Genomic DNA, 18,939 nt, shown 5'->3' with positions numbered 1-18,939 from the left:
CGCTCTCTCTCTCTCTATATATATATATATATATTAAATAAAACCATATATATATATGATAAATAAAATCATATATATATAATAAATAAAACCATATATATATGATCAATAAAATCATAGATAAATCTATATCTACAGCCTAAATAAATAAAACCATATATATATATATATATATATATATATATATATATATATATATGATAAATAAAATCATATATATATATATATATATAATAAATAAAACCATATATATATATATGATAAATAAAATCATATATATATAATAAATAAAACCATATATATATGATCAATAAAATCATATATAAATCTATATCTACAGCCTAAATAAATAAAATCATATATATATATATATATAAACCTCGAGATATAGGCATATATATATAGATATAGTTTTTTCAGTTAACATTTATTTTATTTAAACACAGTTTTTTTATGGTTTCAGTTATAGTTTTAGTTTCAATTAACTTTAATAACCGTTTGTACACCTGCAACTAAAGCTGCAAATGCCTCGCCAATAAACATTTGTTGTCATGCAAATACAGAACATGAAACCGAGCGGAAGTGAGAACCGATCGAGAGCGATAGAGCCGGATTACATCAGTCTCTCCTCCTGATGCGTGTCTGCATCCTCATCCTCAGGGAGCGGGTGTCGGGACACAGGAGGACGACACAAAGGCTTAATCGTGGACTGAAACAGGTGTGCATCCCCCGCAGAGACCAAACACAGCCTCTAAAAGCCCAGTCAGCTGCGGGACTTCCGGTTCTTTGTCCCACTGAGGATCATATTAAACCAACAGTTGGCATGAAAGCTACTTTTTTTCATCCATCATCCCGGTCACTATATCTCTCTTTCACTCTCTATTCCAATGAGTCACAGCTGTCTGGCGACTGTACCACTTTGTGCCAGGCCAGACTTCGCTTCCTGGGACATCGTGATTGGGACACAGGGCTGGTCTGTGTGTCCCCTATGATGAGGCCGTGTCTAGATCCCTTCCTCGTCGTCTCTCTGAGACTGTGACATGCTGTCTGTACCACTGCGTGCTCGGCTGGAGAGAGCCAGATCTACGACTTCATTCATCGCAACCGCAAAAACACCATCACTACAAACACCCCTCCTGAACAACACTTTCTACAAGCAGGGTACAACATATGGATTTAAGCTCTTCAAAAGAAGCTTCTGATCATTTTTTTTTACATTTTTTATTAAGTAGATTAAAAAAACAAAAAAAAAAAACAGGATTGCAATGTAAGCATGAATAAAGATGTCAGTCAGTTAGGGCTAGTTAGTTGGTGACCAAATCATTTTTTTTCTTACTATAACTCTTGGAACAGGGTTAAAAAATAAATAAATAAATTGAATAAAAATAAAATGAATTTATGCAAAAATTTAATGTATTTAAATATAATGTAATTTAAAACACAATAAAAAATTTAAATTTCATTTAATTTTTAATGTGTCCATTTATTCAATAAATAAATAAATTGAATAAAAATAAAATAAATTTATGCAAAAATTTTAGGTATTTAAAAATAATGTAATTTAAAACACAATAAAAAATTTAAATTTAATTTAATTTTTAATGTGTTTAATGTGTTTTAATTAATTTTAATTTTAATTCAATAAATAAATAAATTGAATAAAAATAAAATAAATTTATGCAAAAATTTAATGTATTTAAAAATAATGTAATTTAAAACACAATAAAAAAATTTAAATTTCATTTAATTTTTAATGTGTCCATTCAAAATAAGGGAAATTTTAATGCAGCAACAGAATTGCACATAAATGTGGACACAGCTAAATGTTCTGTTTTTGCTAATTAAAATGGTAATAATAATAAAAAAAACTACAATCAGTTTAATATAAATAACAGATAATGTAAAAAAAAATCTTTATTATTTTATTATAATTATAATAATCATTATCTTTGGAACAGGGTTCAGAATAAAATTAAAATAAAAAATGACATAATAATATATAAATGAAATAATATAATAAAATGATGTAAGTGTACGTCAAAATTTGCAAAAGATATAACAAGAAAACAGAACAAGATCATTTAATCATCTTCCTGGAACACTTATTTTAAAATCAAAATATGGTAATAATTAAAAATATTTCTTCTACAATAAATGTAATATCATTTTTAACAGATAACGTCATCATATTTGTGTATGTAATTTTAATTGATGGATATATTCAAGAAGGTGAAGATCACTAGAAAAGGCCGAATTGGTTTTATGTCTTCATTAGAAAACGGTTTAACTAACATATAATCACACACATTTTTTTTTATGCCTTATTAGCTGTAAATAGTAAAGGGACACCAATCTGTACCCTATTCTTGGAAGGCGCCATAAATACACGCATATTTTTAGGCAATTTTGATCAATTGGACACCAAGTGAACACTTTTTTCTGGGTAAATCATGAGAATAGATAAAGAGCATCAACCAGCTCAATCAATAACAACAACTGCTAGTTTATCTAACAGTCTTTGAAAGTGTTCAGGCTGAGCTGAGAGACGGGAGACACAGCAACAGGTTGCGTTCACAAGGACAGAGCGCCACCTACAGGCAGAGCGGAGTCACGACCAATCAAAAGACAGTGTCATTATCATTGCCTCCTGGACAAAACCGCAAGATTTGTACTTCCTGATGGAAATAAGAGCACTTGAATGACAACAAAAGAATAGTGTTTAGGTTTCTGATAAGAATATTCAGAAAAAGAAACCCCCAAAAATCATATCAATATATATACATATATATATATATATAATATTTATAAAAAGAAAAAAGAAACTATATATATATAGTTATATAATCATCTTTCGTATTGTTAAAACTTCTGATGATTAATATATGAATTAGAAATAATTTATAATATGAAGAAATATAATTGGAAAGAAAGAAATCCATGAATTGGAAAAAAAAGAGAAATAATTTGAGAAACTTACTTTTTTTTTTTTTACAAATTGTTTTTAGAATACAATTAATATAATGTAATGTAATATAATATAATATGAATCGGAAGAAAAAGAATTTGAGAAACAAATTATTATTATTATTTGACTAATAGTTTTAGAATATGAAGAAATATATAATATAATATATAATATAGAAAATTAAAAAAAGATAACTAGTTTGAGAAACTAAAATTATTATTTTTATTGATAAATTGTTTTTATAATACAATAAAAAAAAAAAAAAATTAATTAATAGTTATTTTTGACAAATGACTGATTAATAAAAGTTTGTTTTGGCAAAATGCTCCTATCGCATTAGAACAAGTGTGAGTCTCCTTTCTGAAACCTGGCCTTCCGGCATCACCGAGTTTAGGTTTGTTTGCCAGCGCAGTGAAGTCACCGAGGGGCCAGTCGTGTCTTCCAGGCGGCCCTGTCACATCACATCGAGTCGCGTCTCACAGCCCCGAATCTGACCCATCCTCTCTCTCCCTCGCTGTTCGCTTCATGTCTTTCAAAAACACTGCAAACACTGCCAATTTATGCTGTAATATTGACTGCTTTTATCAATGTTCACTGTATGTTTGTGTTCGGGTAAACCGTCGATAATTCGGACTCCTCGCGTGCTATGGTAATACGACCCAATGACCCACCCGTGACCTCCTATCAGTCAGCCTCTTTACGTCATGTTTAATCCTAATATACTCTCATTACTGTAATGCTGCATTCTGTAGATGTGTGCGTTTGTGAACCCGAGGGCAAATTTTCAAAACATATCACCAGAAGAAAAGCAAGAACCTGACCTGACGTCGATGAGACATCCTCACATGAAAATATATGTTTCATAAAGAACACCAAATCATATTTTAATTCACAGTTTAAATGCCCAACAGCATAAGAGCAGAGTGTATCTTATATTAAGACTATTAGATTTAAATGTGAAGCCTAAGGAGGACATACTCTATGTGCATTTCATGAGAAAGAGAGAATTCATTTTAATTTTCATGAAATTTCAAGAGTGATGACACTTACAGGAATCGGCACATGCTCAGGAGCGTTCTCTCTCTGCCTGAGGAAACAGAAAGAAGCATTTTACTTTGCAAGACATTTAAAAAAAGAAATTTGAAAGTCAATGTTTGGATGCATTTCATTTAAAACTATAGTAATATTGAAAGTGAATAATATAATATATGCAGCTGATCCTGAAACCTTTTAGCACTTCATTGCAAATCATCTAAAGATAAATGACCAAAAAATCCATGCTATAAAATATCAGGCCAATACAGAATAATTAGCCTATTTTCAATTATTCTTTTTATACATACTTTAGTCATGGGAGCTTTAAAAAAAGACTATGCAATAATTTAATATTTCAAATAATATGAAATATTATTATAATATAAACCTTTGTATTAATATATAGTTTAATTATAGCCTTATTGGACATCCAAAATAGTCTGTCTGAACAAAAATGTATGAGATCACCAATACTAGAAAAGGGACAGCTTCAATAATCCTGAAGCTCATTAAAACACTGTGAAAGATATTATATAGATCACAGACCGAAATTAAATTAGATCTGTCTCCATATACTCACAAGACACACTGAATGTGCGGGCCGCCTAATGATTCTCCTTTAGACTTTGCATAAGTTAGTTTTTAATGTTACATGCCCGACTGCTAGCAAAAGTAAAGTCTCTTTCAGCAGGACAGTCATTTCAGTCATGCCATTACAGATCCTATCTCTTCAGGGAAACATCGAATTCTGGACATTTCTTAAATCTTCAGGGTCATGTGCAGCTAAATATTCATCTGGAGATTGAACAGGACTAATCTTAGCCCCCTAAACACATGATTTTGTCTCTCATGACTGTAATCTGCAACAATGACAGACGATCCAGTATATAAATGGACTTTACACAACAATCTATTACTTTAGAAAGGCCAGCTCTCTTAAAACTAAACATACTTTTGGGCGTTGATGTGAATCCACCAGGAAACTATCAATAGCTCTCAAGACACCAGACAAATTTGTTCTTTGGTTATGCGAGAGAAAGCATGGCATTTATTTGGATTTTAATCATTATCGCTCTTTGCAACTGAATTCTATGAATCAGCAGTTTAGCAACTTCAACAACCTCATGAAAACAAAACTAACAATCAATTCTACACGGTAAAATTCAACCGTTATGAGTGCAAAAGCTCAACAGCTTAAGCCTGATACAAAAAGCCAAGATTAGAAAACACACATCGTGACCTTAAATGCTTTGGATATAATCATCTTATAAGTGCATAAACATGTTTTTGCATTCGTTCAGACAACGCTGTGTCACTAAACCAAGCTGTGTCACTGCTTAAAATAAATGTTCCTTTATCAAATCCTTTCTAAATAGCCACTGTTGACTCGGTTAACCATAAAGGGCAAAGCAGAATGGACTTTTGTATGAATTTATGTAACAAAATAGGAAGAAATAAAAGCAGAGCGGTACCTTAGTTTCAGTTCTTCCTACACTATCATACAGAGAGCGACAGACACAGAAACCGAGAGGGATTTAGAAGAACAGACGCTAACAAGAAGCTTGAGAAATTATGTGGAATCTTGAAGCGGACGAAAGAATTTCAGGTTGGATACATTTTTTCTCCTTTTGACATTTTCATTCTAAACTATAAAAATGTTCTTTTATTCGACTGCATAAGCTGGGTAATGAAATATATTATCAGTAGCGGATAAAATTGGCCATGGCGGAGCAATGTAGGAAATTAATTACTTGATCATATAAAACCATTTGACCACAGACTATCGTGCATTACTAATTTTACAGATATCACGTACAGCACACAACTTCAATAAAAAAGCATTCAGAATACTGTTTTTTTTAAATTATTATGGCTGCCTTTTAATTATACATGAAACGCATGAATAATCTGAAAACTTCCTCTGTTGTCTTCTTAGAGTCTGATGAGGAGAACGCCCTGTCTTCAGAAGATGAACGAGACATTGAGGTAATCTCTGTTTAAGTAAAGCTGGCTTTGTTCAGAATGCATACAATAGCAGTATACACTATATTTGACTTTTTACAACAGCATGCAACAGGCAAACATGTTTTAAACAGCAGTTTGCATGCTTGATTGAGCTAGTGGTGTCCTGGCCGAGCAGATTGCATTGTGGGATACAGTCTATTTTATGCCACACATTTTGGCAAAAGTAGCAGCTGATCTGCTGTCCCAGAAAATTTGCACGCTACAATATTCTTACTGCATATTATAAAGAGCAATATTGAGGCGGATAAAATCAGACCCCTTCTTGTTGCGGCTACAAGCAACGCCTAAATAACATTGCAAAAATGAGAAATGAAATTGCAATTGTGGGAAAGAGTCACAAACCCAATGTGTAGTTGCACTGCTTTGAACATAGCCAGTCGTTGCTTAACTGCTTCACCCATATTTTTAATAAAATTGTGCAAATTTTTTTCAAAGTGACTATCATTGTGTAATCTGCTATACAGTGCGAGATTCTGGAGAAAGAGCGAGATGAGGCGAATGAAAAGCTGTCAAGGATGGAGGAGGGTGAGAGTTTTGCAATATCCTCATATATCAACTCATCTACTGCGAGAAAAACATTGACTGTACGGCCAAACCTTGACGTAACTGGCATGCAACATAAACTACTTGAAGTGTCACTGAAAACGTGCCAATTTGATTTCTTTAACTTTCAGCCTCTTCCCAGCTGCTCAAGGAGCTGGATGTTTTAGAGATGCAGTTTCAGATCGAGCGGTCCTGCCGGGAGACCGCAGAGGCCTTAGCGCTGAAGGTATAGAGACACTTCCCTTTTCCTGCAAGTCTAACAACTTGTCTTTGTTCTCTTGAGTATTTTCACATCCCCCATATCGGTTACAAGCTAGATTATGTTCTCCAAAATGAGTCATTTATCCCACACTCTTAAAAAACAAAGGTTCTTTATTGGCATTGATGGTTCCATTAAGAACCTTTAACATCAATGGAATCTTTCCATTCTGGTAATTAAGGTTCTCTAGCGGGAAAAGGTTATTTAGATATATAGAATGTTATTCACATTAAGAAAAAATTGTTATTTTAAGAGCTAATCACTGAAAGGTTCTTTGGGGAGCCACAAATGGTTCTTCAATGGCATCACTGCAAAAAAATAATAAAAAAAAATAAAGCAATTGGGCAGATTATGGATCTGGCTAATGGTGCCATTCCTTCAAATCCAATTCCTACAAGTCACCCTGTAGTCAATAATCTTAAAAACTCATCTTTGATCACCAAAATGTCATATTGAAAAAAATGTCTTCATGCCTTAAAATAGGGGTGGGAATCTCTAGGCACCTCACGATTCGATTCGATTACGATTCAGAGGCCTGCGATTCGATTCAAAAGCGATTATCGATTATCTGAATCTTTTGTGTGTGTGTGTGTGTGTGAATATAAATACTTTGCTTTAAAAGTACAAAGTAATGACCCATAAAGAATTAACGTACAATATATTTTATTAACATTGCAAAGAACCAACAGGAAAATAAATGTGTGCCTGAACTAGCAGCATACTTGTAGTAAATTAATAATATAACAACAAGAGGTGTTCTGACGATTCATGCTACCCATCGAGATGTGCTACTTACTGGTGCATGTGCAGACTCATTTCTTCTGCTTACCACGCCCATAAATCTATGCATCCTTGCTGTGGATACTTGTAGGAAACTTTGACAGGTCAAAGATGAATATTTGATGATAATTTTTACTTTTCACACCGTTTTAAAAATAAAAACAGTACATTATACTGTACTCTTAACTTCGAATTTTATTATAATTTTATTTCATATAATAATATCATTTTTACTTGTTATATCAAATGTGATAATTGCTAGTTCATTTAAAATATCCAAATATGCTCCCCATACACTTACCCTGATTAAAATGAAATAACGATGTTATAATATTGTGAGATTTACACCTTTATGGAAACAATAGAGAATGAATCAACATTATCTGTGATCGATTCGCGTTTGGGTAGCATTTTTCGACAAGGCAGCAGAAATCGTCTGAACACCGGTGCAGCCCAGAGCCATAGAGAGAAACGGCTCTGGTACAGCCGAGTGTTTTTCCTCCTCTGGGTGGAAACGTGTCATATGGCTTCTCATATTTGTCGTGTTGCCGAAATATTTTAGTTTTATTCTACAAAGCTTACAACTAGTGTGGCTCTTGTCCAGCTCCTTTCCCCCTTCAACTTCATAGAAGCCAAAATATTTCCACACGTCAGCTTTTAACGAGGAGGGTGTTTGGATTTCGCGCTCAGCCATCGCGTCTCTGTTATGTGCGCACGCCACAGACAGACGGTCCGGGCACTGCACTTCCGCGCTGCAGAGTTCCGTCTTTTGCGTTCCGTCAATATTACGTCATTATAAATAGGCTACATATCTAAAAAAAAAAAAAAATTTTTTTTTTTGAAAATCGATTTTTGACATTTGTGAATCGATTCAGAATCGTCCACGTCCGCATCGCGATGCATCTAAGAATCGATTTTTTCCCCCACCCCTACCTTAAAATAGCTTGAATGTAATTTAGTATACGCGGTTCTATGAATAAGCAAATGAGCCCCGCCTCCACTCACTAACACAGCTCAGAGATCCACTCGTTGACGATCACATGTTGATCTGATTGGTTACAAGATAGTTTGTGACGTCAGAAACACCAGCGATTTCAAACCGTGTTTTTGAGACTGACTGTCGTTGGTTCACTGCAGTTTTTAAAAAAAAATCAGAATTTGTACATGGTTTGTCTTAAAGCATTTTAAAAACACCACATAGACATATACAACATTAAAAGCTTGATTTTCACCACAGGGGGACTTTAAATGTTATATATAGGATATTGTTTGCAATGGATATTGGATAAAGCAAGGGGTGCGACTGCGACACAAACCTCATATTGAGGCTTAACATGAAAAAAAGCAACGCTTTCTCAATCTCTGGGTCTTTTGAACCCACAGGTGACAAAAGATTTCAAGGTCCTGAAGAGGCAAAGTCAAGCTATCCTTCCCCTGATTCAAGAAAAGCCAGAACACCTTTCCATCCTGAACCTGGACCCTGAGGCTGATCCCAGCTCTGAGCCGGTCCCTGAGGAAGAGTGCGGTGAAGATCCACTTCTCCTGAGTCAGAACCAAATTAGAGGTGCGACCCGTAGCCTCGCTTCTAAATAACACCAGCCTCGAAAAGTGGTTAAAAACTGCATTCCCATAAGCCTTGTCCAATCTGTTTGTTATACAGAACTGCAGTCATCTGTAGACCGGTTGCTTGGGGAGAAATTTCAGCTCAGTGAACAGGTGGAGCTTCTCAAGAAAGAGAAGGAAGATTTAAAGGAAAAGGTATAATAGTGCCTGCAAATGGGATCACAATCACATGAAAAGACAGATTATGTTGTGTGGCTATGTTTGTCATGCAAACAGTTTTGATCATAAATGTACGTGCACCTTGCGAAATCTACAAAATGTTAATAATTTGACAAAGTAATAATTTAATAAAAATTGCTTGCAGTTTTTTTTTTTTATGTAGTACTACCCTTAATATGACATTTCAGATAAGAGGTGTTATAGTCCACAAGACAAAATAATAGCCGTCGGATGAATTTAAAAAAATTACCCTGTTAAAAAGTTTGTTAGTTGGATACATTTTTTTGTTGTTGATTTTTTGTGATCCCTCTTATTTTGTTACAACATTTAGCAGATTCTGCAAGGTGTATGTCAATTTATGACTGCAATTGTATGTTCAAATACAGACGGTCACATCGGAGCATTTTGAAAAAATTATGAACAATTTGCCTCAAAAATCAATGTTAACGCTGTTTATTTGTTTTTTTTTTTGGGTTGGGTCTTGTCAGAGCCCTACTTTCATTAAATGTGACCTGAAGTCCTAAGACTTTGAATTTCATTAAACTCTTTTTCTACTCTTAAGTTGCTGTTGGAGGTCGGGGAGAAAGAGTCTCTTCTGAGGAAGTTCAGTAAGCAGAGCAGGACTGTGAATAAAATGAAGAGAGGTGAGTCGCAGAATATATTCTCCCACTGGTGAGCACGTACAGAACGACAGACTGACTGTAGTTTCTCGGTCCTCAGTGTCCCAGCTGGTTACAGAAGAGTTTACAGAGATGTCTCAGAAGCTCGAAATGGAGCAAGGACTCAGACAGCATGCTGAAGTTTTTGCACACCAGGTATTCTTTGAACTGGAGAAATCTGAAATAATCTAATTTGACAAAACTTCAAGAACAAGGATGACTGAAGTTAAACAGATAGCACAACTTTGACACAAAGAAACTAAGGCAGCTGCCTCATTGTCCAGTCATTCACACACACACACACACACACACACACACACACACACACACACACACACACACACACACACACACACACACACATTGCTTTTAATTTAAAGTCCCCCTGTGGCGAAAATCAAGCTTTTAATCATGTTTATATCCGTGTGGTGTTTTTAATATGCTTTAAGCCAATTAAACCATGTGCAAATTCATAAGTCAACACCATTGCTGAGTATTTTCTCCTTAAACCTGCAGTGAACCAAAGACGGTCTCAAAAAACGGTTTGAAAAAAAGCTGGTGTTTCTGACGTCACAAACAACCTTGTAAACAATCATAAATTATTAAAGTTATTTTAACAAGGCGTCAAATGAAATGGGTTGAACAAGTTTAGGACGCTCTGACATACAAGGTCTGCTGTCAAAGAGTTTGAGCCACGCATATTTAATCTTTAACTGAATTGAAAACGAGGCTGTGAGGAACTGAAATGTCCTTTAACAACAAAAAAGTAAACAGTAAAAGTGTCGTCCACTTGTAATCCACTCGACAAAAACACGTCTTGATACCAGGTGTAAAGGCCTTCAAAAACACACTGCCGGGTGAACCCAGCAGATAATTCATTGTAAATGCACTTCTTTTACATTATAGGGTTTTATGAAGCAACAAACAATAATGAAGATAATTACTTACATCTGTCAGTTCCGCACACAGTGACAGGCACAAAAACAGCACTTTCTAGTCAGAAAATCTATTTCAGTTGACTTGCGTGGGTTATAAGTAGACTTTGGGTTCAGTTCGTGTAGATTAAATTCCACTTCGATGTAAACAATATCCCCTTCCTTATGTAAATAAAGATGACGATAATGCTACTAGTAATAATTCAAATGTCGCACTCCCGATAACCGCCTCATAATTTTTACCGTTAATATATTGCGGAAATCACACTATCTTCTGTTAAGAGTCTAATGTTACTTTTGCAGCAGAAAAGAAGAAAACCTTCTTGGCGAGCTTGTAGAAATGACACTCACGCGACTAACAGGAAGCGGTGCATTTTTTAACATTTATTGTAATATGTTTGGTTGCTAAAAAAATAACGGCACAACATAATAAAGGTTACCCGCATTTAAAAATAACAATTTAAAGGTGCAGTCACATTCGAAATCGAGATTTCGCGGGAAAATATTATATAAATTTGCACATTATATATTTTAAAAATAATTAACGTGTGTACATTTATAACACTAGCAATACTTTGTATTACATTAACTTTGTATCAAATTACAAAAAAATAGAACAACGTGCTGTGAGGGAGTTTCAAATACAGTGGCTGTGGGAGTGCGTTAGCATCTTTCTCTCTTCTTAATGTTGTTATCAATCTCTCTCTATTTTTCTCCTCTTTTGAAAGTTGTGAAAACACTATTGTGGAGTTTTTCTTTTGCTATTTGAGCAAATGGGAACACACAATATATATATTTAATGTTGCTAGTCTCTCATTGACCGCTATAGAAGTTTACCCAACTATGACGATTTCCGCTTCTGAGAAACCCGGATATGTGAAAAGGGCCAATCGTCTAATGTCAATAGGGTAGCGATGTGCACAGGTCAAGTCACTTATACCAAGCAGATTTCTATTGGTGAATGCGATGATTTCACTTGAACATCAGCGAAGTAACTAGCTAGGTTAGCTGATTACCAGTCCATAGACATCGCTGGCCAGCACTTTCTCCAAAAAGTGAATGCAAAGAGACCTGTTTTCCTGTTTGTTCATGTGACGTTCGACATAAAGCCTGTGACTGGATTTCGCTGTGAAATTTCACCACACAGCAGTAAATGTGATTACACCTTAACTCTGAAGCTGTTAACAACTTTATTCATGTTTTTAGAGGCAAAGTTTATTCATAGTATATAGCACATTTCATACGCATATATAGGCCTAATATAAATTGCATTACATAAAATGACTTCAAAATAGCTTATCATAATAGATAACTAAGAAATAAAAAATAAAATGTATTAAAAAATAAGGTGAAAGATGTATAGCAGATACTGACAAGATATGATAATTTAACATAAACAATTTAATCACTTTTACCGAATATGTTTTCCAGACATAAAAACACAGTTCTCGCTCAGAGCTCTGGCAGACAACACGGCAACATCTGAATCAATAGACAGTAGATGGGAGGAAGTGCAGTGTCTTCTGATTTAGTCGAGTATGTACAAGGGCCATGGGAGTTTTGGGCTGGATCGGGTCAATTCACACTTACAACTATGGACCTGCATTAATGAAACAAACACGAAACAAAGAAGAGAACACAGTGGATTGCAATAACACAGACAAGCACTCACTCATTGACCAATATGCCAGTCCCGCTGGCTCTGTTAATACCAGTAGGTTTAGCGTTCATTCAGTCTAAATGAGCATCTCTGCATAAAAGTGACATCTGTCTTTGCATCCCTCGTCTCTTCCTGTGGTAATTAGCACCCATCGAGATGGCAGTTTGAAAATCGCTAGCTCTTTAAACCCCTGTTCTTGTTTGACACTTCCTATCTGCCATCTCTTTTGTCGGCTTTGTGTATATTGTTCCCCATTTTGCAGAAACAGACATAATGGGGGTCCCAACAGGGGGCCTTCACCTGTGAAAGGGACCCCCGACGGTTCACGCACCACTCAAACTCATTCTGAATGTGTGGCCACACACCACACAGCTTGAATGACATTCTTTATCGCCACCCCTTCCATTTTTCTGTTTTCCATCTGTTTTGAAAACACATTCATCTTCTTCTTGTTCAGTGTTTTTTTTCTAGTCACTGAGTGTCTAATGACGGACTAATACGAAAGAGAGAAAAAACAGGCCGTCATCGCACAAAGAGACTCTCTGTTTACCCGTCAAGCACATGTATTTCCCTGTAATCATGCCTCCGCAGGGGTCACAGCTGGTGCTTTAGGTCCACGTTTCTTGCGAGCTGAGCGATTGAGCAGTGAATGGAGGTGAGAAGTGAGAGTCCAAACAGTCCGACGCATGACAAACTTTCACTTCCCTTTCCTGCTCGCCGTTTCTGCTTTTCAACATAAGCACGCTGTTTGTTATCTAACATTTCAGGGAGATAATGGATGATTTGGTTTTTGGGTTCCCAAACAAAATTTCGTTGCTGTGTGAACTGATTGTATTGATGTTTTGTTCTGTTGAATGAAAGTCTTTCAGATAATTCACTGCGTGAATAATTAACATGCCTACTGAGCTCAACAATTAAAAGAAAATGTGGGGAAGGTTGTTAAAAGGAGCATTGAATTTTGGCATTTCTAAAAATGAGGGGGAAAGTCTGAGAGTTATTTAAACAGAGATTTGAAGTTTGGCGTAGTGGATGGATGAATGGATGGATAGACAGACAGATGAGATGGATGGATGATAGATAGATAGATAGATAGATAGATAGATAGATAGATAGATAGATAGATAGATAGATAGATAGATAGATAGATAGATAGATAGATAGATAGATAGATAGATAGACATACAGTCATTTGTATTATTTGTTTGATAGAATAGTATAGAGATGGCGTGTTGACATTGATCAGTTGATCAGGTGATTGAACATCATGATCTACAGATGCTGGTGAAACAGAGGGAAATCCAGAGACAGATTCAGAACGTAGAGACTGAGAAACAACTTCAACAGGCTCTGAGTCAAGTAACTGACATCAGCAAAGCTCTGGGAGAGATTCGACTCTGTTACCAAAGCCAGGTGAGTGTGTCAGTGTATCTGCGCATGATAGCGCTTCAGGGTTTTGTGTCGGAGATGTGGAGTTGTGATGATTATATGGGTGACAAGCGTTTCACTTCAGCTCATGATGTTAAATAATCCCCTGTTTTTTACATCATGTGCAAAAAAAAAAACCTTAACAATTATTGCATTTTTTAACTTATTATACCATAGTTTATAATTACTATCATAATTACGTGTAAAAAATGTATTATTTGTAAATATTAAAGTGTGCAATTTAATGTGTAAAACATTAACCAGTTTATTTGAAACAACTTTAATGGTATTTTTCCCCCCAATTTGACACGATGTAGATCTCGCAGACAGCAGGCGAGGATCTCAACGCTCTGACTGATCTGACTGCAGTGAAAACTAAGCTGGAGATCAGCGAGAAAGAGAGGAGCGAGACTGAGGTTCAGCTGAGAGACTCACAGCAATCTGTCACGGCACTTCAGAAGGAAAGTAGGTCTAGTTTGAAAAGTTATCTACATTATAATACTGAAAAAGTAAGTTCTGTTTTATGAAATGACCCACCAAAGGAAAGACAAAACACACATGAGATACTATTTCACCAAGACAGCATGTGAGTTGAAAATGAGGGCATTTGAAGACTTGCTACTCAGATTGTTCTTCTGAGAAAAGGCCCCTGTAATCCCTAGCTGTCTCTCTCCTGTTTCAGAAGAGATCTCAACAATGTTTTGAACTCAAATTGGCAAAGATATGAATTAAAGTCCCCCTGTAGTCAATAATGTTATCCCTTAAACTTCATCTTTGATCACCAAAATGACATATTTAAACGTTTTTTCCTTGAATTTTTTTCTTCATGTCTAAAAATAGCTTGAATGTAATTCCACACCCTTGCTAGTATACCCTATATCATTTAGTATACGTGGTTCTATGAATATAAAAATGAGCCCCGCCTCCACTCACTCACACCAGCTCAGAGATCCACTCGTTGACGATCACAGGTTGATCTGATTGGTTACAAGGTAGTTTGTGACGTCAGAAACACCAGCGATTTCAAACCGTGTTTTTGAGACTGTCTTCGGTTCACTGCAGTTTTAAAGAGAAAATACTCAGCAATGGTGTTGACTTGTTCTTTAAGACATACCATGTGTAAATTCCTATTTAAAACTTAACATCGAAATATAAACTACATTAAAAACCGGATTTTAAAGTCTGCAACCAAAGTTTCCATATAAACTCAAACATTTCTCATTATTTTCTTACCAAATAATTTCACAATATAATTTCACTATAGTACATTTATTTAGTTTTTTACTAAGGCACGTTTATAAAATCTACTTAAATACCCTAATTGAACTAAGGATTAGTCCTGGCTTAATCTAAACCCTGTCTGTGAAACCAGGCCATAATGTTTTAATCTGAATTTTTAAACTAGTCAAGATGCTCCAGGATAAACTGAGAGAGATAGAGCAACTTCCTTCAATCAAATCTGACCAATCGGAAGAGGCGAATGAAAATCCAGCTGGTCCACCATTACTAACTCCACCACCACCACCACCTCCTCCACCTCCTCCTCCCCCTCCTCCTCCTCCTCCATCTTCATCTGTCACTGAGTGAGTCTTCAACACCTTACAATATTCCAAACATAAAAATACATTACAGCATAAACGATTCAAAATGTTATTAATGGCAAATCATTTGTATATTTAGCCCATTGAAGGCCTTGAAGAACAGAAAAAAGGGTGGAGAAAACAGCACTCAAACTGAGAGTAAGACAATCATACCTTCGTACTCCGACTATGTGTAATTCCAGATGATCAACATGACACACGGGAAGAAGCAAAAGAAGTTGAAGTTAATTTGAGGAAAGTAAACGCTGCTCCTCAATGAATACTGTGTTGATTTCCTCACAGAACCCGCAGTTACGGAGGACATGAAGTCCAGAGCTGTGGATGAAATGATGGAAAGAATCAAGAAAGGCATCGCTCTTAAACCAATTCTCAGACCGCCACAGGTGGGTCTGTCACAGCTGAATTATAACATGATTTGCTGAACATGTGCTTAGGAGTGAGTGAGGCGCCATCTTTATTACAATAATCAAACGTGTGAAGGAAATGAAACCATATGAGCGTGTGAACAACATGATCTACGCCATAGACGTACCTTAAATACTGTGCTTAATCGTGCCAATGAAGACGTTTAACTTGGATAAAAACTGAAATTTTGACATTTGGTCATTTGGACTTTTTAGGCCGCACCAGATGATGAAAATGCATGGAAGGTGAGTGATACACTATTTCAGATTATTTTATTTACATTTGCACATTATCATGTTCTTTCAGGTCGTCTTGCAATGCACTATTGGGTGATTACTATTCAATTTTAGAGTATGAAGAGGTTTTTTCTCTGTCTGTGAAACTGTGAGCATTTGCTGGCATGCCTAATCACTTGCTATATTGCTTGTGAATTATATGTTTTCAAAGTAACTGTTCAGAAATAACAAGCTATTATTAATCAAAAATAATTGTCATTTGTATAACAGGAGCAGAGGTCTGAGAACCGTAAATCAGCTGTGCTGGAGTTACAGGGGATGCTGGTAAAACATGATCTCTGTCTGATTACAACAGTAACTTTTATTAGTCAGGCTAAAAGCTGTTTCTGAGGTCAACAATGACATATACTTAAGTGGTTATACTGTACATAGTTCATATACTTTCAGATAAGGAAATAATACCTGGGATTAAAATGACTAATTAATTGATAAAGTGTACATACACACATTTGACGCACCAGTTCAAAATTTCATGATTCAAACGATTTTTTCTTTTTTTAAAGGAAGTCGTTATGCTCATTAGGACTGCATTTAGTTGATCAAAAATATAGTCAAAAAATTTGAAATATTATAATGAATTAAAATAGGTGTTTTCTATTTTAATATACCTTTAACATGTAATTTATTCCTGTGATCAAAGCTGTATTTTCAGCATCATTCCTCCAGTCTTCAGTGTCACATGATCCTTCAGAAATCATTCTAATATGATGATTTGCTGCTCAAAAACATTTCTGATTATTATTATCAAAGTTGTGCTGCTTAATATTTTTATGGAATCTGTGATGCACTTTCTTCAGGAATAGAAAGTTCAAAAGAAATAAAAATCTCTTGGTACATCATAAATGTAAATGTTCACTTTTAATCTATTAATGCATTTTACTGTATTTTATTTCCTTAAAAGAAAATCTTTACTGATCCCAAACTTTTGAACTGTACTTGGAGCAAACGTCACAAGCTAATAAACTACACCGTGTTTATTAAACATTGGTACGTTCAATCATAGTACTGTTTCTGTTGGTGATCTTACCGTAATTAAGTACATTTTGGGGCTCCTTAACCATCGTAAAATCACTGTCGTCACCTCTCGTGGCTTCTTGTATTAATGTTACCTTAATGTAACTCAGGTTTCCATGAGAAGGCCTGGACCCCGAAAGGTGGAATCGAAGAAACGCTTCAGCCGTAATGTTGGGGAGGCGGAGCTTCAGATGGTGCTCCAGAGGAGGAGGCGGGCCATGGGGGACGAAAAAGTGACCTCACCTAACCCTAACCCAAAGCCTAACCCAAACCCTAACCCTAACCCAAACCCTTCCCCATCTAAACCCAAAGGTATCATCTCTTCCTTTACTCCGTCACAATCCTGAAAAACTTCATTCAAATGTACTTCAGTTTACACAAGCCTGGTCAATCCTAAGCCTTATTATTGAAATAATCAGCAAACACAGTAAACAAAAGCAGTAAATTCTGAATTTATTTCCAGATTATTTTATATATGTATTTGATCACATGAAAAATGTGTTCCTTTAATGCAATGTACATCACTTTAGATATAAGTGTTTGCAAAATGCATAATTTCCTTTAGGGAATTAAATAAGGAGAACAGAACTGACAAAGTACTTTTAAAGAATTATAATATTTAAGAAATTAATTTTTTTCAGAATTATATTTCTTTAAAAAAAAGAAACCTGACCAACCAACCTACAAACAAATATATAAATAATAGAAAAAAGATTATTTTAAGTAGACTTAATTTCTACATAAAGTGTTCATTTACCCCCACATTTTCACAAGTGTCTTTAAATAAATAAGAAATAAAATATTAAGTAATTTATTATTAATATTAATAATTGAAAGATATATTCCATAACACTCTCTATGTAAATATTAACGACGTTTTATGCAATTTTGCTTATCAGTTATCTTAGAATTTTCGGATATTTTTTTACACATTATTTTGGGATAAAACGTTTTTTTTAAATCATTATTATTTTAATAGTAGTTTATTTAAAAGGAAACTTTGTCAGGTTTTTATATTTTAGAATCAGATTTATTGGCCTAATCGGTTGCACTTTCGAAGCCATACATCCTTTAAAAGCGACCTCCTCTTTTATTGATGGGTCGTGAATGTTTGTGTGAGCTGCATTATAACACTTGAGCTCCACGTTTCCTCAGATCCCCCCAGTGCTGGCGTGCCGGTCTCGATCTCCTCGCCCTGGGCCGGGGAGAGTGGAAGCGCTCCTGTCCTCCGCAGACTTCAGCAGAACCGAGAGAAGAGAGTCTCTCGCATAAAGGCCTCCGAGTCCGTTATATGGGAAGAAAAGTGAGCTTTGTTTGAGGGGTCTTTTAGTCTGACCTTCTGCACTTTTTGAGAAGCACGATGTTGAACTAAGTATGACTTCAACACCTATTTCCTTCTGCCAGATGCCTCTTGGATTTTGTTTCGAGTAAATGTCACAAGGCTGAATAAAGCGCTAACCCTGTTAACTGTGGTGCGAAAGTCGCAATGAAGAAAACCAAGGACCCCTGCATTCAAAAAGCAATTATGAAAGAAATAAAAAACATTCTGCACATA

The 18,939-nt window shown here is 35.4% G+C and overlaps 1 protein-coding gene and 1 long non-coding RNA gene across 4 annotated transcripts in view; one reads left to right on the top strand and one right to left on the bottom strand.

Annotated features, from left to right (window-relative positions):
* Positions 1–11,480, bottom strand: part of LOC143736875 (uncharacterized) — a 31,466-nt gene extending 19,986 nt beyond the window's left edge. For both annotated transcript variants that reach the window (XR_013203590.1, XR_013203591.1), the window contains exons 1-2: positions 10,997–11,480; positions 4,016–4,052 (exon numbers count right to left, since the gene is read on the bottom strand). This is a non-coding gene — a long non-coding RNA (uncharacterized LOC143736875). The remainder of the gene's footprint in view (positions 1–4,015; positions 4,053–10,996) is intronic.
* shtn2 (shootin 2) overlaps positions 1–18,939 on the top strand; it is a 95,513-nt gene extending 76,574 nt beyond the window's left edge. Inside the window, exons 1-18 of one of the 2 annotated variants that reach the window (XM_077227562.1) lie at positions 5,466–5,606; positions 5,937–5,986; positions 6,490–6,550; positions 6,700–6,794; positions 8,991–9,171; positions 9,268–9,365; positions 9,952–10,033; positions 10,110–10,204; positions 13,919–14,053; positions 14,386–14,533; positions 15,474–15,651; positions 15,749–15,807; positions 15,952–16,052; positions 16,290–16,319; positions 16,581–16,634; positions 17,495–17,696; positions 18,540–18,687; positions 18,789–18,939. In XM_077227562.1, coding sequence (XP_077083677.1) covers positions 5,573–5,606; positions 5,937–5,986; positions 6,490–6,550; positions 6,700–6,794; positions 8,991–9,171; positions 9,268–9,365; positions 9,952–10,033; positions 10,110–10,204; positions 13,919–14,053; positions 14,386–14,533; positions 15,474–15,651; positions 15,749–15,807; positions 15,952–16,052; positions 16,290–16,319; positions 16,581–16,634; positions 17,495–17,696; positions 18,540–18,687; positions 18,789–18,834 — 1,797 coding nt within the window. In that variant the 5' untranslated portion in view covers positions 5,466–5,572 and the 3' untranslated portion in view covers positions 18,835–18,939. Of the gene's footprint in view, positions 1–5,465; positions 5,607–5,936; positions 5,987–6,488; positions 6,551–6,699; positions 6,795–8,990; positions 9,172–9,267; positions 9,366–9,951; positions 10,034–10,109; positions 10,205–13,918; positions 14,054–14,385; positions 14,534–15,473; positions 15,652–15,748; positions 15,808–15,951; positions 16,053–16,289; positions 16,320–16,580; positions 16,635–17,494; positions 17,697–18,539; positions 18,688–18,788 lie in introns of those variants that run through there. The other variant, XM_077227563.1, reaches the window with a different exon arrangement.

This window comes from Siphateles boraxobius, unplaced genomic scaffold (assembly GCF_051911475.1).
Source record: "Siphateles boraxobius isolate OS27281-9 unplaced genomic scaffold, OSU_SipBor_1 130, whole genome shotgun sequence".
Taxonomy (NCBI): Eukaryota; Metazoa; Chordata; class Actinopteri; order Cypriniformes; family Leuciscidae; genus Siphateles; species Siphateles boraxobius.
This window is presented reverse-complemented; position numbering and strand designations above follow the sequence as displayed.